This window comes from Zootoca vivipara, chromosome 7 (genome assembly GCF_965207765.1).
Source record: "Zootoca vivipara chromosome 7, rZooViv2.hap1.1, whole genome shotgun sequence".
NCBI classification, from domain to species: Eukaryota; Metazoa; Chordata; class Lepidosauria; order Squamata; family Lacertidae; genus Zootoca; species Zootoca vivipara.
Window position 1 is genome coordinate 72938138 of NC_142590.1, and position 20919 is coordinate 72959056.

Sequence of the window (20919 nt, forward strand, 5' to 3'; positions counted from 1 at the left end):
AAATTTTCCCAATAGCTTTTTAAAAACTTTTATAGAAGGACCAAACGAATTGTTGGGCAGTGCGTTGCATTGCAGCTTGGGAGGGAAAACGTACTGTACTTGGTAGTAAAGGTACTGTATTTCTCTCCTCCTAAAGGAGCTCCTTGTAAACTGAAAGCTGGTCCAGGAAAAAGCAATGATCTTGGCTTCATAGCATGCAGCTCTCTGCTGTTTATGCGCACAATGAATGTGATTATTTGTTAAATGCTTAACTTTATTTCCTTTTTAGAAAACACCAGCAGCTGCTTCTTATATCACAAATTTACTCATTCAAAGTAGATATAACAATCGGACATATTTTAAAATTTAGGCACTAGGATCTAAGGCAGAAGATGTAGGGGGGAAAGCTCTGTGTTTATGGGATGGGGGGGCGGTCCTTTGGGCCTTTTCTAGCAATCTGAATGTAGATGTCTGGCATTTCCATCTTTGCATTACTAATTTAGATGCAGTTATCTATCCACCTTACCAGTATATTGTGCCACATAATTTCCTTGCTGGTGTGAGAGTGCACAGTTTATTCCTGTAATATATTGATATATCCAGACTTTAGTTTGGGCCAAAAGGCTGTTTGTGGTTCAAACAGCAGCCCCACTTTTTAAAGAACGACTTTTGATCCTGCATTTTCTCATCTCCCATTGCTGCCCACCCCCCAACTGCAGCTCTTAAACGTCTTGGGTGCCGAGGGGGAAGAACTGTGTCAGTTTCTCATTATCAATTGATCTTTGTCCTCTGAGACACCTTTCTCATATCTGGTTAGTGTTACATCCTGCGCAGAGAATTATACAGGTTACGCTGTTAAGAAGATTTGCTGGTGTGAGAGAGTTTGTGGGGGCAGGTCCATCTCCTCTCCACCCTTTCCTCCTCTGAATTTTTCTTCTAGCATTTGGGGTTGAGGAAGAGGAGAATGGCTCAAGGTGTGATCATTGCATAAATAGGAAAGTCAGATTTGGGTTGCAATTTTTTTTAAAAAAAAAATTTAGCCTGAGTCCTGTTCTGACTGATTGTGGTTATTTTTTATTGTTATTTTGTTTCATTTTGTTATTTTGTTGTGGTAGTAGGTGGCAAGTGGCAAAAATGTCTTGGCACAATAGGCCACAACAGAGACAACTGGAGAGGAACTTATTTTTTCCCCTCCCCTGAATTTATCCAGCTCTGTCTTGGACCTGGTGAAGTTGTTTGCTACCATAAGCATTCCATTGGTGGTATGTTGCTGCATGCATCTCTTGGAAGTATAGTATTGTGTGTAGTCTGCTCCTCTGATGTTAAATGCACAATTAAACAACTGGTTGCATGGGGTGCACCAATCCACGTACAGTTGTAGGTTAATTTCTCAATAATGCATCCTTTTGCAAAAATCTAAATACAGAACAAAACCGATCACACTAAGTGAGATGGCTCACTTTGACTGCAGATAGATTTCTTGGTCAGACAGAAAATAAACAAGATGCATCTTTTCAAATCAATTAGATTTTCTCAGCTGGTCTACATGGTTCCAGTTTGAAGCTGATATTTAAAATAAGAAGAAGACTAGATTACGGCATAATTAGCAGACAGCAATTCAAGTTTATTGATGTGGCTCTGAAATTGATGGGAGAAGCAGGGAGCATTATGAGCCCATATATCTTGCTTAGCTGCTCTTTGGATAAAATAATCTGGCTCCCAAAGCAGCAGTTCAGATAGGATGACATGCTAGGGTGATCACATGAGACTTCCTTTCAGCAAATTATTCTGCCGGCATGGCAAGCTTTCAACGGAAAAGATTTTTCAGAGACAACGAAGGGTATGTTCAGCTTATTAGCCACCTTCCCCCCCCCTTCAATGCCCCACAATGTATTTTCTGTGATTCCTGGTGGTGCAAAATACAGTTACAGTGGTACCTCGGTTTATGAACACAATTGGTTCCGGAAGTCTGTTCATAAACTTAAGCGTTCATAAACTGAAGTGAACTTTCCCATTGAAAATAATGAAAGTGAATTAATCCGTTCCAGATGGGTCTGCGGCGTTCGTAAACCGAAAATTTGTAAACCGAGGTGTTCATAAACCGAGGTTCCACTGTATATTTTTAAGGGCCTGCCAGATTACTGTGCACTCAAATCCTAAATTATGTCACTAGAAAAACAATAAACTGATGTGTGACCATCATAAACAGATAAAACAAAATTTTTGGTGTTTTTTAAAATGTTATTGGATTGTGGAAATGAAATTCCATTCTTTGTTGGCATCAGAATCAATGCAAGTACAGTCATACCTCGTGTTGCGTTAGGTTCATGTTGTGTCTTTTCAGCTTGCGAATGCGGCAAACCCAGAAGTGTATTCTTCCGGGATACACTTCCGGGTTTCGCCGCAAGCGCAGAGGCGTTCTGTGCGCTTCGCACATGTGCAGAAGCGCTCTATCGCACTCCCGCTTGTGCAGAAGCGCTGCTCTAGTTGCAGACTTTTCGGGGTGCGAACGGCACCCCAGAATGGGTCATTTCCGCAACCAGAGGTACCACTGTACAAGGAGAAAGCACCATCAATGTTATAACCAGCAGGTGTGGTTTGGGGGGTCAGACTCACTTTGTCGCCACTTCTGGACACAATAGATATTTACCACCTTACACCAGATGCCCCTGACTGCTGTACATGCTTCTCACTTCCAACCAGAATATACTACAAGGTCTGTTATATATAGCCAAGCCCTGTGATGCAGTTTCATTTGTTGTCATCTACAGCTCCCAGCTAAAAATATTCCACTGTATCATGAATGATTTGGGCAATTCCTTTTTCAGGAATTCCTTGTTGCTTATGACAGGCCCCTTATAAAATAGTTATTCTCCAGAAGCAGCAGGCTACATGAGAGAGATCCAAAAACAGGGACCAAAGCTTGCAACAAACCCACACGACCAGCTCTGTCCCTGTATCTGCTCAAGCAACACTCTTTCAAGGACCTAAAATCGGCAGGGTTTATCTACCTGCTCGTCTTACAACATGATATAGGCGACAGCTCCCCATCAGTTCCTGCATTCTTGACATAATCGGCCAGAACAGGCCATTCTCTATGCAGAAATAACGAACGTCGCTTCAAAAAAAGGCAGCGTTCAGAAACCTGTGGGGAAGGGGTCAGATCACCCAAGAGACTCTGCTGTTGACTTGAAAGTGGTCATTTTTCAGCAAGGAAACTTCCAAGGGGAATTCCAGTTTATCAAGAAGCGTAATTCTGTCACTTTGGGCCTGTATAAAGACCATGGCTTCCTATCACCAAAACACATGTTAATTAACATAGCAAATCAAGAGATTGCTGTCTGTTCATGACCACACCTAGTGGGGATGCTGGAAACTCAAGGAGACCCTTGTTCACGGAGACTTCTGACAACCAAACAGAAACTCATATGGCAATTACTGTTTGGACTTTCTGCTGTGACTGATGGCACTTGAAGTCCAGGGGGTGAAGGGGAAGAATCGGGGATCAAGGCAGGGCTTGGGATATTATCAGAGGAGTTATTGGGGTAGGTTGAAGGAGGGAAGAAATCAATAAGAGGGGGCATTTCAGGCTGCACTGGAGCTATGGTTGGTCCCCCCAGATCCTTAGTCATAATAGGGATCCAAAGCAGGTTCCCTGGGGAATGAGGAATGGTTATTTACGACTATTTCCAATGGAATTGGTTCAGTTCTGCTTTTTGCTTTTTTTTCCATTTGGCACCAGTGTTTACAACATTTCCCCCCTTTTGCTCTACATATACAGTGGTACTTCGGTTTACGAACTTAATCCGTTCCGGAAGTCCGTTCTTAAACTGAAACTGTTCTTAAACTGAGGCACGCTTTCCCTAATGAGGCCTCCCGCCGCCAGTGCCCTTCCACATTCTGTCCTGGTTATTGCTCCACTTTTGGGTTTGAGTGTGTGTGTGTGTGTGTGTGTGTATAAGTACATCATTGCAGAAGATGAAGAATTGCAACTGAAGGGTTTTGGTACCCAGATGGTCTAATCCAGGCGGTCTTTTAATTCATGCTGAGGAAGAAATTGGCTGCTTTCTGCTGACTGGAATCACAAAACCATTTACAGAGCATCCTTTATCAGCTTGTGGCTCACTCCACTGGCCTGGAGAGTATTGGGCTGATGGCTGGGTGGGGTTTGTGGTTCTGTGGCAATTTTCATGACTGAGGCCAGATTAGTCACTAGCAGATGATAAAGAACTTCAATACATCCCTACAGGAATGGGGAGTGTTACTGGTATTGTTGTTGTTGTTGTTGTTATTATTATTATTATTATTATTAAAGTCAGTTAAAGCTAGGACAATTCTATTCCTACTGAATCTTCAAATAGTATTCTATCAACTCTCACCCAAGGTTTCCTGTGTAAAAAGTATTTGAAACAAGGAAGCAAAAGAGAACTGTTTGTAAGCATCACAACTGAAGGGCAAGGGAGTGGGGGCCTTTGCAGAGTCTGTCATGACTGGGCTTAGATGCTACCCCAAATTGCTAAGCAAAAACAGCAGGGAAAAAATCTTGCCATTTTAAGACTAGCAAATTAATTGGTGCATTAGCTTTTGTGGGTCTGAGCTCAGTTCCTCAGTTGCATGAGATGGTAAACCTCAGTAGGCAAAATACTAGGGGATTTTAAAAATTTTTTACAGAATGAGATAGAAAATGCAAGCCACAGAGCACAAATGAAGATGAGATGTTATACCGTAAAAGGAGTAAAAGATAAAAGGAGTCAGTGTGACTACTCTCAACTGAATTGGCAAAGAAAACTGAATAGTGTACATAAACCTCTAAAAAGAAAGACATGTTCTGTTGTGGGCTAGCCACCCCCAGTTTCTATTGGGTCCATAGTTGATTGTGTCAAACTTAAATGAAATCCAGCAATTCATCTTAATTGCTGGAGTTTCCCTTTGAAATATTTCTGTTGAAAATATGGACGTTTTCAGGACTTTACCGAATGGCCAGGGAAATGCTTCCCCATTGATTATAAGATTATAGTTTTTAATATTGGGAGACTTTGTCAAGATCATCATCTTGACTGAAACAAAAACGAAACACCAGCCATAGTTAAGTTAGGAGTAATTGAAGAAAACATCCTTAAAAAAGCCAACTCTAATCATTTGTAGAAACAAGGCTTGTTCAGTGCCACATTACTGAATGTAGCTGTGATATTTTTTGGGGTAGTGCTGAGGAAATTATCCCTAGAGTTGGATGTTGGCTATGCACAACAGCCCCTGCTGCAATGAGCAACTGGGTGACTACTTGTTCTCTTAAAAGCAGGATTTGTCTAAATCTCATTGCCGCACTAATTGGCAATAACAAAAGGAATGTTTAAGGCAGAAATTGGGGGGGGGGGTGGATGGATGAGAGAAGTGGAAAGTTAAGACTTTGGCTAGGTAATTACCTACTGAAATTCCTATTACACCGTGATGCCCCTGAAGCCATGAATGTGGACTCCAAAGTGTAAATTGAGAGTAGGGGTAGGGAGAAATTTGACACACACTACATTTAAAGGCGAGCTTACTAAATTCTCATTTTTGAAACAATATGCAAGCTGAAACACATCTATCCCAGTGATCTGCATTTTGTAGTGCAGTTCTCCTGCCAAGTCATATGCTAAAAAATAATAATCATATGCTATAGTAAAGCATGCATATATTAGTGAAAATAACATACAAAAATGCATTCTATTAGGGTAAATGTGGATATTAGGCAGACCATAAAAATATACATAGTAAGAAATACACACACAGTGTTGCCAATTTTCATGAGGTTTGTTTATTTTATATTTTACAGGCAACTCCCGATTTGCGTGGGGGTTACGTCAAGGTAGGGATGCGGGTGGCGCTGTGGGTTAAACCACAGGGCCTAGGGCTTGCTGATCAGAAGGTCGGAAGTTTGAATCCCCGCGACGGGGTGAGCTCCCGTTGTTCAGTCCCAGCAGTTCGAAAGCATGTCAAAGTGCAAGTAGATAAATAGGTACCGCTAGAGCGGGAAGGTAAACGGCATTTCTGTGTGCTGCTCTGGTTTGCCAGAAGCAGCTTTGTTATGCTGGCCACATGACATGGAAGCTGTACGCCGGCTCCCTCGGCCAATAAAGCGAGATGAGCGCTGCAACCCCAGAGTCAGTCATGACTGGACCTAATGGTCAGGGGTCTCTTTACCTTTTACGTTAAGGTTACCAGATTTTTAAAAAAGAATCTGGATACAGTACATTTTTTTCTTTTTTGCTGCCGTCTCACTTCTAATGGTTACATTCCAAGGCACTGTGCATTTAAGTGAAATCACATATATTTGAAACACAATTTAAAAAGCCTGCAAATACCCTGTTCTGCCCTGTCCCGTTTTTGTTTTTTTCATTTTTGGGTTGCTTCTGGGTTCAGCGTGCATGCGTGGTCACACACATACCAGGTGCACCTAAAAGTCACTGCCTACAGTTGAGAGAGCTGATGTAGAAATATGGATAATTTAAGATGGAAAACAGAGACAAGCCAAAAATGAATATTCACCCATCCCTACTTGAGAGAATAATACGGATGTATAACATTGCAACGTGCTCCGTGGCCTTCACTGTACGCCCATCTCTTGGTTCTACGTATCTAGACCTATGCACTGTTCTCATATTATGGCATCCATCTGTTGCCTGTCGAGGCCGATGTATGTCCCGTTTTGTCTCTGGACCACAGGAACAAATTACCACCCCCGGGCTACTGCGTTCTCCTTCGTGCCAGCCATCTTGTTCCAGCTGTTCAAGTCTCATTCCACCCAACTATGATTGCATTGACAAGGGAGAATGAATGTTTATGTAACCAAACCCCAGTGCGTGGGATTGGTAACCTCTGGCCCTGGCTAAAGTAATCATTGTTTGCTGGAACAAGAGGAGCGCTGTACTCCAGACAAGTGGGTGTGCTGTAAAGCCTGGAGACTGAAGAGGAGTTCCACTCTGCAAGGGCTTCCTGTTTACCTTCAGGAGGGTGGCTGGTGTTGGCCGAGGCGTTCGGTGTTTATTTGTGACTTGCATGACGCTACGCAGGTTGGGAATAGTTGGGAAGGCTTGTGTTTGTTTTGTCGCAATCTTAGATTTGTGGATCCAGTGTGCTAGACATGGACAGAAGGGAAAGGTTGTAGCATAAGGCCCAGGATGGGGAGTAGTAAACAGAACCCACCACAGAAACTCATGTAACAATTTGGGAGGGGAAATGAGGAGAAGCTTTAAGCGAAATTCGGGTAGAGTTCTTAAAAAAGAATAGTACAGTGGTACCTTGCAAGATGAATGCCTCGCGCAACGAAAAACCTGCTAGACGAAAGCATCTTGCAATGTTTTTGGTGACTCACAAGACGAAGTTTTCAATGGCCGTGCTTCGCAAGACGAAGTTTTTCGGCGGTTTTTGTTTTGCAGCGACAACCCGTGCTTCACAAGACGAAATTATTGCTAGACGAAGCGATTCACGGCACGAATTAATTTCGTCTTGCGAGGCACCACTGTACTTAATTATTCAGAAATCACTTCCTTCAGTATTTCGTAAACACATGCTCTCTTCATGTATGGGGCTAACCTTCTCAGTTCTCCCCCACTTCCTCAGCAAATCCTGAATTTCTACCTCGTGTGCTTTCTAGAGTGGTTGGGAGGTGAGTTGAAATGGTGCCAAGCCTTTGCCAGCCGTGGAGTCCTGGTGGCATTTTATTTTCCCATTCCAACAAACTATAGGGCAAGAGCAATAAACATTGCCCTTACTCTTAATTGGCTTCATAGCATAGCATTGTTATGAAGGGCAAGGGTAATACTTTCCTGCTGGGAAGAAAGCCACCAGGACTCCCAGGAGCAGCACCAGGAACAAGGAGGAGGTGGTAGTGATGGTGGGAACAAAAAGGTGAACTGGGGGTATAGTTTTGGTAAATATTTCACTTCACCCCAGATGTCCTCAGTTTCTCACTCAGATTGATTTGAGCGAGGAATTTTGTCTCGTTCCCTAAGGCACCCCAGAAAGGGGGTCAATAGTAACTGCTCTGTTCTGATAAAGTCCAGGTAGTTACTGACAATATGAGCTTTATTTTCTTTCCCATCCTTTAAAAGTACCATTTTCCTGCTTTGGGGGTTGGTGTGTGGTGAATGTGTGGGCTGCTTTACCTTCTATTAGAGAAAATATTCCTCCCAACTGAGCACAGATTTCCGCCCCCCCCCCCCCGTGACGCCTCTCTTCCCCACCGCTGCCCGGCACAATTCATCCTCCTACAGGTTACTCTCTGCACAGCCCAGGAACTGAACAAAGAATTTCCTGACAGCTTTGTAAAAGCAAAAGCAAAACGCAAGGCAAGCACCGAATCCTTCAAGCAAGCAGATTAAAACAATCTGCATAAATCCTACAAACAATAATTTGTGTGTCTTGGCTGCAGGGTCGGGCAGTTGTTATTTAATTGGATTACAACCCTTATGGGTACCTGTGCCACTGTCATATGCACTAGGAATACATGTCCCGATACCCTAGGCTAGTAAAACTGATAATTTTATATGTTGCTGTTCTCTAGCACTTATGTTGTCATTCTATGGATACATCACGAAGCTGAGGTGTTTCTTCCCTCTTGGGGCTGCTTGAACCGTAGAAGGCATAAATGTGGGTATTCTGCTGAGAAAGGCAGTTGCATCTCATTTTGGGTGTTATTTGAGGTTTTGCTTTTAATGCAGGAAATTTGACTGTTTAGAATAATAGAATCATAGAATTGTAGAGTTGGAAGGGACCCCAAGAGTCATCCATGAATGTCAGCTAAAGCATCCATGACAGGTGGCCCTCATGACCGTTTACAACCTGGAGATGTTTGTTTCTGAGTGAGGAATAAACTACCGGTAGGTGTGATTCCGCACCTGGTTCTTTCCACTGCCTTTCTCGCCTTCCTAATAGAATCATAGAGGAGAATCATAGAGTTGGAAGGGAACACAAGGGAAACTGTTGCCCAACATGGGGCTTGAACCCATGACCCTCAAATTAAGTGCCTCATGCTCTTCCGATTGAGCTATCCCAGGGGGCTACCGTACCTACAGAAGGGAGCAGCCTTCCATTCCACCTGTGCAATGAGGAGTAATGGTGGAAGAAAGAACAAGATCAGGCTTCCTCAAACTCGGCCCTCCAGATGTTTTGAGACTACAATTCCCATCATCCCTGACCACTGGTCCTGCTAGCTAGGGATCATGGGAGTTGTAGGCCAAAAACATCTGGAGGGCCAAGATTGAGGAAGCCTGAACAAGACGATATGGTTGGGAGAAGCTGGGGTTGGCTGCTATCTTAGGAACCTAGGCACCTGTCTTATATTGAGTCAGACCACTGGCCCATCATGTAGCCTAGTATTTTATCCACCAACTGTAGCACTTCTCCACAGTTTGAGGTGGAATTTTCTCGCAACCCTACCTGGTGCAAAGGTAGAGCACCTGCTCTACCACTGAGCTAGGACCCTTTCCCTAAAGGGGTCTTTTGCTTGACCTTTGTTATTTTGAAAGTGACAGATTATTCTCTTGGTTGCAAGCTGGCAACCTGAGGAACCTGGTTGTTCTTGGCTGAGAAAATTAATGGTCCTGAGAGCTTTTTTTTCTTTGAGGATGAGCAAGCGTGGAGTTGAGTGGTAAAACCACATGGTGTACCAGTGGGGGAGTAGCTGATCTGATTCTGTAGTGGCTTCCGCAGAGCCATTCTTCGCTTGTTTGACACGCAGAAGTGCCTTTCCTGCTAGTAAATGAAAGGGGTGGGAAGGAAGCTCGAACCACAAGGGTGGCAGCGAAGGGGAGCACTCTGCACTTACTGAGGCAAGGTGCAAGGGAAGTGGCTTCTATTTCTGCTGAACATTTGTGCTCAATCTTCTGCCATTCAAATACCCAAAGGCGAATCTAAGAACTGGGTGGGACAGGTGACAAGAGAAGGGGATACCCTGTGTCATTGTGTCAATAATGTTGTGCTGTTTGTTAGGGGTAGAGGACCTATTTCTGCTGAGGGCCTCATGTAGTCACATGCATTAATTTAAATGGGTCTATTCTAAGCGCGGGTGGCGCTGTGGTCTAAATCACGGAGCCTAGGGCTTGCCGATCAAAAGATTGCCGGTTCGAATCCCCGCGACGGGGAGAGCTCCCATTGCTCGGCCTCTGCTCCTGCCCACCTAGCAGTTCGAAAGCATGTTAAAGTGCAAGTAGATAAATAGGTACCGCTCTGGCAGGGAGGTAAACGGCGTTTGCGTGTGCTGCTCTGGTTCGCTAGAAGCGGCTTAATCATGCTGGCCACATGACCCGGAAGCTGTCTGCGGACAAACGCCAGCTCCCTTGGCCTATGGAGCAAGATGAGCACTGCAACTCCAGAGTCGTCTGCGACTGGACCTAATGGCCAGGGGTACCTTTACCTTTATTCTAAGTAAAACTTAGTTGGTTTTTTTCTTATGCCACCTTTTTCTTTGAGACAGTCTGCCTGCCCTCAGTCTCATTTTTATCTATCTTTCTAACTTCTCTATCTGAGCTAGTTTATCACCGAAACACATAATTGTCTACACAGATGTGGAAGACTGGGAAGAAAATAGCAACTCTGATGACTGTGTGTGTGTGTGTGTGTGTTTGTGTATACGTCCTTTTTCAATGTCCTGATGTTCCAAAACTGAAAAGGACATACAATTGCATCCTTTGTCCCTGTATAAGCTTTAAAATTTAATGCAAAGACGCACAGTAATGCTTAAAATAATATAGTTGTCCATGCCTCTCAGGCAATTCCCCGTCTCGCAGACTTTGGGAATTGGAAGTTGCAGTTCTCAGACTCTGATTCTAATTAAATGGGAATTTCAAAAATGCATTAGTAATCATGGAGTAGTGAGGGTTCCTAGAATGGCTTGTTTTATGTATTGACGCTTAGTGTTGAGTTTTATGTGTTCCGTGAGACTGTGTGCAAGTAACCTGCTGAAAAAGTATTATATATTGCAGGGGAATGAGGAGTGGGTGGTGTGGAACAAAGAGGAGGGAGGGGGCTGAATGCAGACCCCACCACCTGCTTTTGAACAGCCAGTTGGCAGGATTTCAGCTTTGTTTAAATGTTGGATCAGAAAGGGGAGTCATATGCTGGAAGTTTTCTGGCACTACTTCTATCACCCAGCCATCTCCAATTCCTTAGAGATCAGTGCAGCCACTTCATCAATCCCTTATGGTGTGCCTGGCATTCCACCAAAGCTCTCGGAGGGAACTGGGCAGCTTTGGTTTGCTTGAATTGGGACACGAGAGCTTGAGTTCAGCCGAGTGTCTGGATATCATTGGCCTCTGTAACCTTACTGCAGCCTGCCCAGCTCCCTTTCAGAGTTTTCAGAAGTAAAACACATTGGTTTTACCCAAAGGGCTTGAGGAAATAGTTGTTCAGTGTGCCCGTTTTCCCAGCAGCTTCCTAAATCCCTTTTTCATCTAAAGGTGTAGCTGGGGACATGAGGGGCAGGTAGACTGACTCCTGCAATTTGCCATGGCAGTTTTCGACTCACTCCAGGGATCAGTGGGTGTGCGGATTTATGGGGAGGGGGCTTCATTTTGCTTTTCTCAGTATTTGAATGAAAAAAGTCATGGTAAGGTTATGTCTATCAGACACCCAACCATCATGTTAAAGGCTCCATGCACCTGCTGAAAGCCATAAGGACATGTGGGCTCAGAGCTGGCAGTAACCCTTGTGTGGCTAGCATAGGAGTGTCAGCCCAATGGGAAATTTCAGATTTTATCCAGCTGAAATGTATATTAATATGTACACCTTGTTTTATTCAATTTTTTTTAAAGTTCCACTTCCCTCCACATTCTGATATTTATAGTTCTAAATCTCGTTGGCTATAATTTTGTGTGCATTGGGTAGCAAAACATTCCTTTTGGTGCTGGGCCCTAACAGGTTGGACTCAATGTACTGTTGAAAAGGAAGGTACAGAATAAACTAGGACTTGTGTTAAATTCATCACAATGGCAAGCTATTTAAAGATATGTCAACACCCTGGATAAATTATTATATCAAAATTGACATATTTATTTTCTTACATTTATATCCTGCCTTCCTTCCATTATGGAATCCAAGGAAGTGATTATTATTATTATCCTTTATGAATCACTTCTCGTGACTTGTCCTGAAGCCACAATATAAATATGGCTCCCAGGAAGTCTACTATCCAGACCTGGACCTGCTTAGCTTCAGAAAGATGGTAGCCTCATCTCCCTGCTTCCCTTCTCCATCTCTCCTTGAGGCTTGACTGTAGAGTTAGCTCATGGGTAAACATACCTGCCTGCTGTCTTGGGCAGAGGCATCTTTGCCAAAGCTGTTTCTACTTCTAAAGGCACATTTAAAAGTGAAACAAACATGAGCAAACAATGCCTGACTGGTTGAAATATGCTTATATGATAGGTTGTGGATGAAAAAAACACACACAGTTTTGTATTTTTACAGTAGGGGTTCCATTATACCTGGGTGTCTGCAAAAGGGTTTTTACTCTGCGCTGCTTGGAAATGTCTTGTGCTTGGAAAACTGTGAGTCACATATGTCATTAATTGATTCCACTGAGGGTTTTCAGTCATTTTCCAGGAAGGATATTGACCTGACTCTCTGTGTGTTTGTTTTGTTAAACAAGATCCCGTGAACCTCCATTAGAAGTGAGACGGCAGCATAAATGGTCTCTCCTCTACTCGATCTTTTTTTTAAACCCATGTGAGCTTCAGTAATCTTGTTGTCACCAGATGCTGTTGTCCTGATCAGTCTTTGAATTCTGCTGTTCCCTTCCATTATTCCCCCCCCACCCCAATTATTTTTCTTTTTCCTCCCCTCAAGTCATTTGTGGGCCTGAGAAGCAAAAGTGCATGCTTATTATACCTAATACCAGATTTTAGAATACATAGCCTTGGAAACACAGCTGGATAAATGCAAAACAGTAAATGTTTCCTACATGGTTACACCCCTCCGTGTGCATGCGTCTAGGGGAATGTATCCCTTTGAGCCTGTAAGAAACAGGTGGATTTCTCTTTTGTGGGACTTTATGAAGCAGAACCAGGACCAGCTTATGGCCTCATTCCAGGTGGTGGAGAGGCTGGGGATCTCTGGAAGTTTGGAAAGACTGAGGGGGAAATGGAATTGCTCTGTGAGAAGGGAAAGATGGTGAGCTTGTTCTACAGCAAAGCAGGACACTGTGTTTCATAAGCTTCCTGTCCCTGTCTCCTTCCTGCCTCTGCCTCTTCTTCTGCATTACCGTTAAACCTTCCCTATGCCTTTCCCCCCTGTCTGGTCTGAGTAAACATAGCACAGTCAGCTTGGGGTGGGTGCACATTACATTTTACCACACATGTGGCAAGCGAGTGAGGTAAAATGTGAGCATGTGACATAGGCTGTGCACACACAGCAGTTTAAAGTGGATTCAGTACACATCCTATATGTGCATATTCTTTCTTTGTTCTCATGATGTCCTCACCCAAGTGGCAGCCTGCTCTCCTCCCCCTCCCTAATTTAATTTGGATTTTCTGCAAACAATGCCGTATGGGTGTGTGTGGAGATCCAGAATGAAATTACATGTTACCCAATGGTAGGCATCCCGAAGCGCATTTTGTATGGGGGCTGTTGTTGATGTTTTACACATACAGTGGTGCCTCGACTTACAAATTTAATCCGTTCCGAAGGCACCTTCGTAAGTTGAAAAATTCATAAGTCAAAAAACGCCATTGGAAACGCAATTTCCCATAGGAATGCATTGGAAACGGATAAATTTGTAAGTCGAAGCAACCCTATCTAAAAATTCGTAAGTCGAAGCAACCCTATCTAAAAATTCGTAAGTTGAAAAATCCTTATCTAAAACCGCCACGTTTTTTTTTCCGGATGTCGAGACATTCGTAAGCGTGCGGCCATTACCCCCATTTGTAAGTTGAAAAATTCGGTTGTCGAGTCGTTCGTAAGTCGAGGTACCACTGTATGTGGTGACATTTTGCAGGATGCCATCTATCACCACACCCCCTGCCTCCATTGGTGAGGTGTTGCTCAGGCTGCTGGTGAGACTTCATGAAACAGAAACAGGACTAGGATGTAACACATAGGAATTTAAAAGGGGCGGTGGGAAATAACTCACTATTTTGTGCAAGTCTGCTCTATCTGAAAACTTGTATCTCAAAAATAAAAACTGGCTGCATGCCCAACTAAACAAAAATCTGCACACACGTCCAAAACATGAAACCTCAAGTTTCTGAAACTCTAGATGGGTGGTCTACTGGTGGTCGCAGGCATGACACACACTTTTTTTCAACCCACTGTTTTGTGCAGGTGTATATAAGATAGCCACACGCACAGGTAAAGAAATACCTGCATGCAAGCCCATGACGGACCTCAGATTTCTGGAGATGAGGGAGGATGGGGAATGCAGATTATGTGGAGGGAACAAGAACGCACAATGTGGATACAGCCCATGGGTGAGGATGGGAAACTAATGGAAAGTGCGCATGTAGGGAGAAACATTTCCAAAAGCGCACATGGAAAAATTGGATCTCCACCAAAGTATTCGCCAATGGAGGCAGGGTTGCATATGCAGTATAGTTCAAACAAATTGAGGTCTAGCACAGAGAATCAGTCTAGGTCCCAAACATGATGCAGAAGAAAGGAAACAAGGCAAGGCCAGACAACACAGCAAGGCAGGGAGACTAGAATCAGGGACTAAGTGCCAAAGAACGAGGAGCCAGAGACCTGTGTTGTTGCCAGCAACAGAAAGGTGTTTAATGGCCTAGCCCTAGCACAACAACTGAGAAGCTCAAGGGGAAGGTCTTAAATACTCTGGCCTCCTAAACTGCAGCCTAACCACAGCTTCTGGCAGTGAAGGAACATCAGGGCTTACTCATGAATAGATTTCTTACTCATGAGTAGGGGTGGGTGATAGAGCAATACTTCATATTTTTTCACCCTGGCCTTGCAAACCCAGCAGGCAGGAAGCAACACTTTATTGTTGTTGTTTAGTTGTGTCTGACTCTTCGTGACCCCATGGACCAGAGCACGCCAGGCACTCCTTTCTTGCACTGCCTCCCGCAGTTTGGTCAAACTCATGTTCGTAGCTTCAAGAACACTGTCCAACCATCTCGTCCTCTGTCGTCCCTTTCTCCTTGTGCCCTCAATCTTTCCCAGCATCAGGGTCTTTTCCAGGGAGTCTTCTCTTCTCTTCTCTTCTCTTCTCTTCTCTTCTCTTCTCTTCTCTTCTCTTCTCTTCTCTTCTCGAGGTGGCCAAAGTATTGGAGCCTCAGCTTCAGGATCTGTCCTTCCAGTGAGCACTCTGCAGTAAAGCCTTTACTGCATAGTAAGTACCGGTAGCTGTTTCCTGCCTGCCATCTGCAAGGCATAAGATCCTGCCTGCCCGGTAGGTTGCAGAGTAAAAGGGCAGTAAAAGTGTCAGGAAGAGTCAGACAGACTTAAAGGACTAAACAACAACAACAAAAAGCTGCTTTCTGCCCACACAATCCCAAGTTGCAAGCCTGTGCCCCTTGCTAGAGACAGAGTCTGCATAACAATAAGCTCCTCTGCCAAAGCAGGGAGATTCAGATCAGCAAAAGATAAGATCCACATGACTTTTCTCTTGCTTTTGTTATGCAGGTTTAAGGCACACACCTCACCTCATGCTAGGCAAAGTAGAGACCCAGCACAATATCAGGTTGATATCAGGCTAAGGTAAGCATGATATCCCTACAATTTAAGAAGGATATTAACAAGCTGGAACATGTGCAGAGGAGGGCAACCAAGATGATCAAGGGTCTGGAAACCCAGCCTTATGAGGAATGGTTGAAGGAGCTGGGTGTGTTGAGCGTGGAAAAGAGGAAATTGAGAGGAGATGGGGTAGCCACCTTCAAATATCTGATGGGGTGTCACATGGAAGATGGAGGTAGCATGTTTTCTCCTGCTCTGGAGGGGGAAGGACCTAAATGAATGGCTCCAAGTGCCAAGAAAGGAGATTCTGAGTAAACAACAGGAAGAACTTTCTGACAGTAAGAGTTGTTTGATAGTGGAAAGGACTCCCTTGGTAGGTGGTACACTCTCATTCCTTGGAAGTTTTTAATCAGAGGTTGGATGACCACCTGTAACCTAGTTTTCAGGTGGCAAGTGGCACCTAGATTGTCTACCTGACTTTTTAACACTGATCTACACTAGTTCCCAATTTGTTACAGGGCCAAGTTCAAGGTGTTACTATGGGTATATAAAGCCCTTACCAGAACAGTAATATATTCTCCAGAAATATTTACAGCGGAACCTCTACTCACGACCACAATCCATTCCGGACGCCCGTCCTTATGGCGAAATGGGTCGCTGGGAGAGGCGCCGTTGTGCGCAGGTGCAGGCGTCGATTGCCTGCTTCTGCGCAGGCGTGAACGGCTATCGACGCTCCTGCTCGTGCGCAAACAGCGGCAAACCCGCCGGTTACTTCCGGGTTTGCCGCGGTTGCAACTTGGAACGTCCGCGAGTGGCGGCGGTTGTAAGTAGAGGTTCTACTCTAATGGTTTAGTTAAGCATGCTGTCACTGAGTAATTTTTCATTTAATTATACACTCCAAATTTAGATTTTTTTATTTTTTTCAATATTTTCCCCAGATTATTACTGTATAAGCTCCAGCCTTATTTCAGACATTGTGATATATCAAGATATCACAATGTTTAGCTGGCAATATATCATGATATTGAAAACCAGATATTGCCCAGCCCTACTCATGAGAAGACTGGTGACTCGGGTCCTTTAAACACATGGCCTTTGGGTTAGACTCAGCCTGACCCCTGTGTTTTTCTCCCTCATGGCTTGGATTTATGGCCTACTTGAAATGAGGCTGCACTTTAAATTTTAATACTGTATTTTAATCTGTATTTTAATTAATTGTTTTTATGTTTTATTGTGGTTCTGTTGGTGTCAGCCACCCTGAGCCCGGTTTTTGACTGGGGAGGGCGGGGTATAAATAAAAATTTATTATTATTATTATTATTATTATACTGTGCTGTTGCTCTTTGGCCTGGACCGAAGCTCTGAAGGACCCCTCCAGCTGTTCCTCCAAGAATTCCAGGACTTTCTCATCAAGCACCAACCTGCAAATCCTTTCAAGGGAATCCTTGGACTCAGGGGGCCCTGCCTGCTCCTCAACGTCCTCGAGTCGGGATTCAGGGCTAGGGATGACAAGATGGGTATGTGGAAAGTCACAACAGCAGGAGACAATTGCTAGGGAGGAGAAGGCACTAAGCAAAAGGATGGTTGGGAAAGGAGAAAGGGGTGTGGGAAAAGCTGCTTGAATAAGGAAGGTTTCTCTCTCTCTGAAGTGGGCGTCCAACCAGCTCTATGGCCAGTAGATGGGTTTTGAAACCTGCCTGATGATCATCATGGGACAGAGCAGCTGTGAGGGACAGGAGAGAGTGGGAGGCCTGTTATATGGAAGTCTCCAGGGCAGTTTGTGGTTTCAGTTTTCTGTCATCCAGCTCTATCTGAGACACTCTGTGTGCGAAAATCCCTGGAAGCAAGGACCAAAAAGATGGCGGAGAAAGTGTTCCTATGAGAAAGAAAGAAGGAGGGATGGAAATTCACAGTTGTTGGATTTTTAACAACCGATAAAAGCTGCTTAATTTATCCTGGTGTTTGACTGGATCATGTGTGTGTGTGTGTGTCTTTGCATACAGCATTAAACAAAGCAAAGTGAAATAAAATATTAGAAAGAAATGTGTGGGTGAGTGCAACTGTTTTGCCCAGTATGTACAAGATCCCCACCTCAGATCCACATTTAGGCAAGGCTGTTCTCATCAGTTATAAATGTATACCTTTCAACAGCAGTAAATGGAACCCTTTAGCAAGGGCTGGAACAAAACATGGAGAGTGGTGTTATGTGCATTAACTTCAGTTACTTACATTACATGTTGGCATCTGTCTGTCTCAGGAGACAATGGAAGAGTGAGTGTGCCTTTGGGGTTTTACCTACAACTGGTTAGGGGGTGGCACCATTTGCCAGCTTATTGCTCTGTTCTCTCAAATGTGTATTGTGGGTGGGAATGTAGAAACATCTGACTTCTGGGTGGCTTTTGCAGCCTACTGTACAAAGGTAAGAGCCACATCCATCGCCCCAGCCACTTCTGCATATGACTTCACCCGCCACTGGCACGCAGCTCGCTTTTGCAGTCCAAAGAAAAACATCCATTCACATTTGCTCCTAAGGAGCCTCTAAGAAGTGTCTACTTGACTGCATTTCCCCTTTGTGCGAAGACATTATTTGCTACCAGGTTGTGGTGCGTCACAGTGGCCTCTAGTGGTCCCAGGTGGACCCACAGAGCAATCTAGAATTGCTTAGAATGCAGGCAGGGCTTGAAGTGACCAGTGTGGAACTGGCAAGATGTTCTGCTTTTTTTTTTAAAAAAAGCAATAGAATAATAATAAAAAAAGCTACGACTTTAAGCCGGAGAAGGCTTTTTGAAGATATACAAGCAGATGTTAGCCTGTGCCTGCACCTTGAGTGACCAGGTGCAAAAGGAGCAGGATGATTGCACCTTTAATAAGTGGATTTTGGCAGGTATGCTTTTGTCATGCAAGCTACAACTGCTGAAATTCTCTCTTCTACACCCTGTCCTCCTTTGCAACTAGCCAGCCTATCTGCACCACAGGTTATCTTGGTTTGCTACTGTTTTGGCTACAGTGCCTCCTTTCTCTTTTCTCTTATTGACTATGACTTTATTATTGCAGATGGAGAAACAGGTGGTGCCAGGAACTCACTGTGGTGTGGGCATAGTGGCCGGATCCTCATCGGGTTGGCTCTGCCATTCTGCCCCCACCATGCTGAGTGCCTCGCCCTAACAGCAAGTGGCAGTGGCGCTCATTGTTGAGAAGCCGAGTGTGCCACCCTGCCGTCACTTGCCCCACCAACCACTGCCACACATAATGTAGTGATGGCCCAAAACTTGGATAGTTTAAAAAAAGAAAGATCTCAATGGCTATTAGACATAGTGGATTTGTTTTTCTTCTACTGTTAGAGGCAGTATGCCTCTGAGCACCAGTTGCTGGGAATCAAAACTGGGGAGAGTGCTGCTTGTGAGCTTCCTGTAGACACCTGTAGGCATTATCAGAACAGGATGCTGGACTAGGTACACCAGAGGTTTTCAACCTTGGGAGTCCTCTGGGCAGCAGTTGTTGCCATCAGGACCGTCTTACCCATAGGCGCTAGGGGTGTGGGGCACCCGGGCTCCGGGCTCTCAGGGGCACCAGGCCGAGTGTCCAGGGCCGAGATTTGGAGTCTAGGGATTGAAGAGAGCCAGGCCAGCCGACAGCCACTGACGAGTGGAGCAGAGCCCGTCGGAGCGCTGCAGGCTTTTCTGGAGCGGGTGCTGAGGCAGCCAGCCGGTTCCGGCCTCCCACACGCCTGGGATTGGTGGGTTGTCAAGAGGCCCACCCGGTGCATGTACGCTGCTTACACAAGGCGCCCGGCTTCACTCAGTTGCCACTGTCTCCTCAGGCTCGACTGTTATAGGTTCTGCTTGCTCGCTGACTGCCCCTCCCCCAGCTCCTGGCCCCGGCCTTGCTCTGCTGGCACCTTGGGCTTCTCTGTTGCCACTGAGGCAGCCAGCCAGCTCTGCCGTGTGCGCCTCGATGGCCCACCCAGAGCGCGCCTTGGGCTGGTTTGTTGCACTGGGCTCCTCTGCTAAAAAAAAGGTCGTCAATTCTGGGTAACCGGGGGTGGGCACCGGGCGGATCTGTGCACCCTGGTGCCGCATATGCTTAAGACAGCCCTGGTTGCCGTCCCTGGTCCCTCCGCACCCGAAAGAGGTGTGGAATTTATAGCCAGGGGTGCTGCAAGCCTTTGGGAGGCAGAGATGTGAGAGGGCATCAGAGAAAGGAAGAAGGAAGGAAAGAGGGACCATTCAAGGCACCCCAGGGTGCCACGGCACACTGGTTGACGACCACTGAGGTACTCTGTTGGCGTGATACAGCTGGGCTGTTCTTATGTTCTTAATGACAAGAGGTCTAGACTAGCATTGCAATCCAGGATCAAGCCATATTGAGAGATTGCGTATTAGCTAACACAGTACATGATACTGGAACCTATATCACAGGCACCTTCTTAACACACCCTAACCTTGCCTCATTATAATTCATCCCTTTCCCTTCTTTTATTCTCTTACAGTTGATATTCGTGAAATCCAAGAGATTCGTCTGGGAAGAAACTCTCGAGACTTTGACCGGTATCAGGAGGATCCCTCTTTCCGGCCAGATCCGTCTCACTGTTTTGTCATCCTTTATGGCATGGAATTCAGACTGAAAACACTCAGCCTGCAAGGTGGGGCCTCTTTTCCACTTTCCTATTTTTATTGGGTAAATATAGGTTCAGATGATACACGACGATTGTCCTGTTCCTGCCACAGCCTTCTAAGCACCAGTGCCACTCCCACAACCCGCTCTTCCTTCAGGAGAGCCTGGCTTCTAGCAGAAGAGCGGGAGCAAGGGGTGGCACTGATACTGGGAGGATGGAAGGTTCTCGGCTGCTGGTAGCAGCTGCCATAATAGATAGCTATTATAGGGAGCATGAGGCTTCTGAGCAAATGGATGCTTGTTCACATCTTATCTTGTGAATTTACTCTGTGGCCAGCCCTGTTGTTGCTGTGTGTCCATTAACTGTCATACTCATGTGAGGCTCATGCTGTTTAATGCATAGCGTTTGGTTTAATACTCATTTTGGGGAGCCTATGCAAGATTGAGCATTGATTTGTGAGATGTTTTGTTTTTGTTTAATGTTATTTCACCATCATATCATCATCTGTTACTTCTAAAATGTTTAAAAGATGTACTGGGGCTTTGAGAAAATTCAAACGCCTTAATCATCTGGTTTTTTAATATATTTAAATCGGGGATAGGGAATCTCTAGCCTATCTCATGTTATCCCATCAGCTGCCGCCAGTATGTCCCCTCTGTACTATAGGG

At 44.9% G+C, this 20919-nt stretch overlaps 1 protein-coding gene across 3 annotated transcripts in view; it reads left to right on the top strand.

Annotated features, from left to right (window-relative positions):
- The window catches only part of PLCG1 (phospholipase C gamma 1), a 90428-nt gene that overhangs the window by 17217 nt on the left and 52292 nt on the right, over positions 1 to 20919 (top strand). For all 3 annotated transcript variants that reach the window (XM_035122998.3, XM_035122995.3, XM_035122996.3), the window contains exon 2: positions 20126 to 20278. In XM_035122998.3, coding sequence (XP_034978889.2) covers positions 20126 to 20278 — 153 coding nt within the window. The remainder of the gene's footprint in view (positions 1 to 20125; positions 20279 to 20919) is intronic.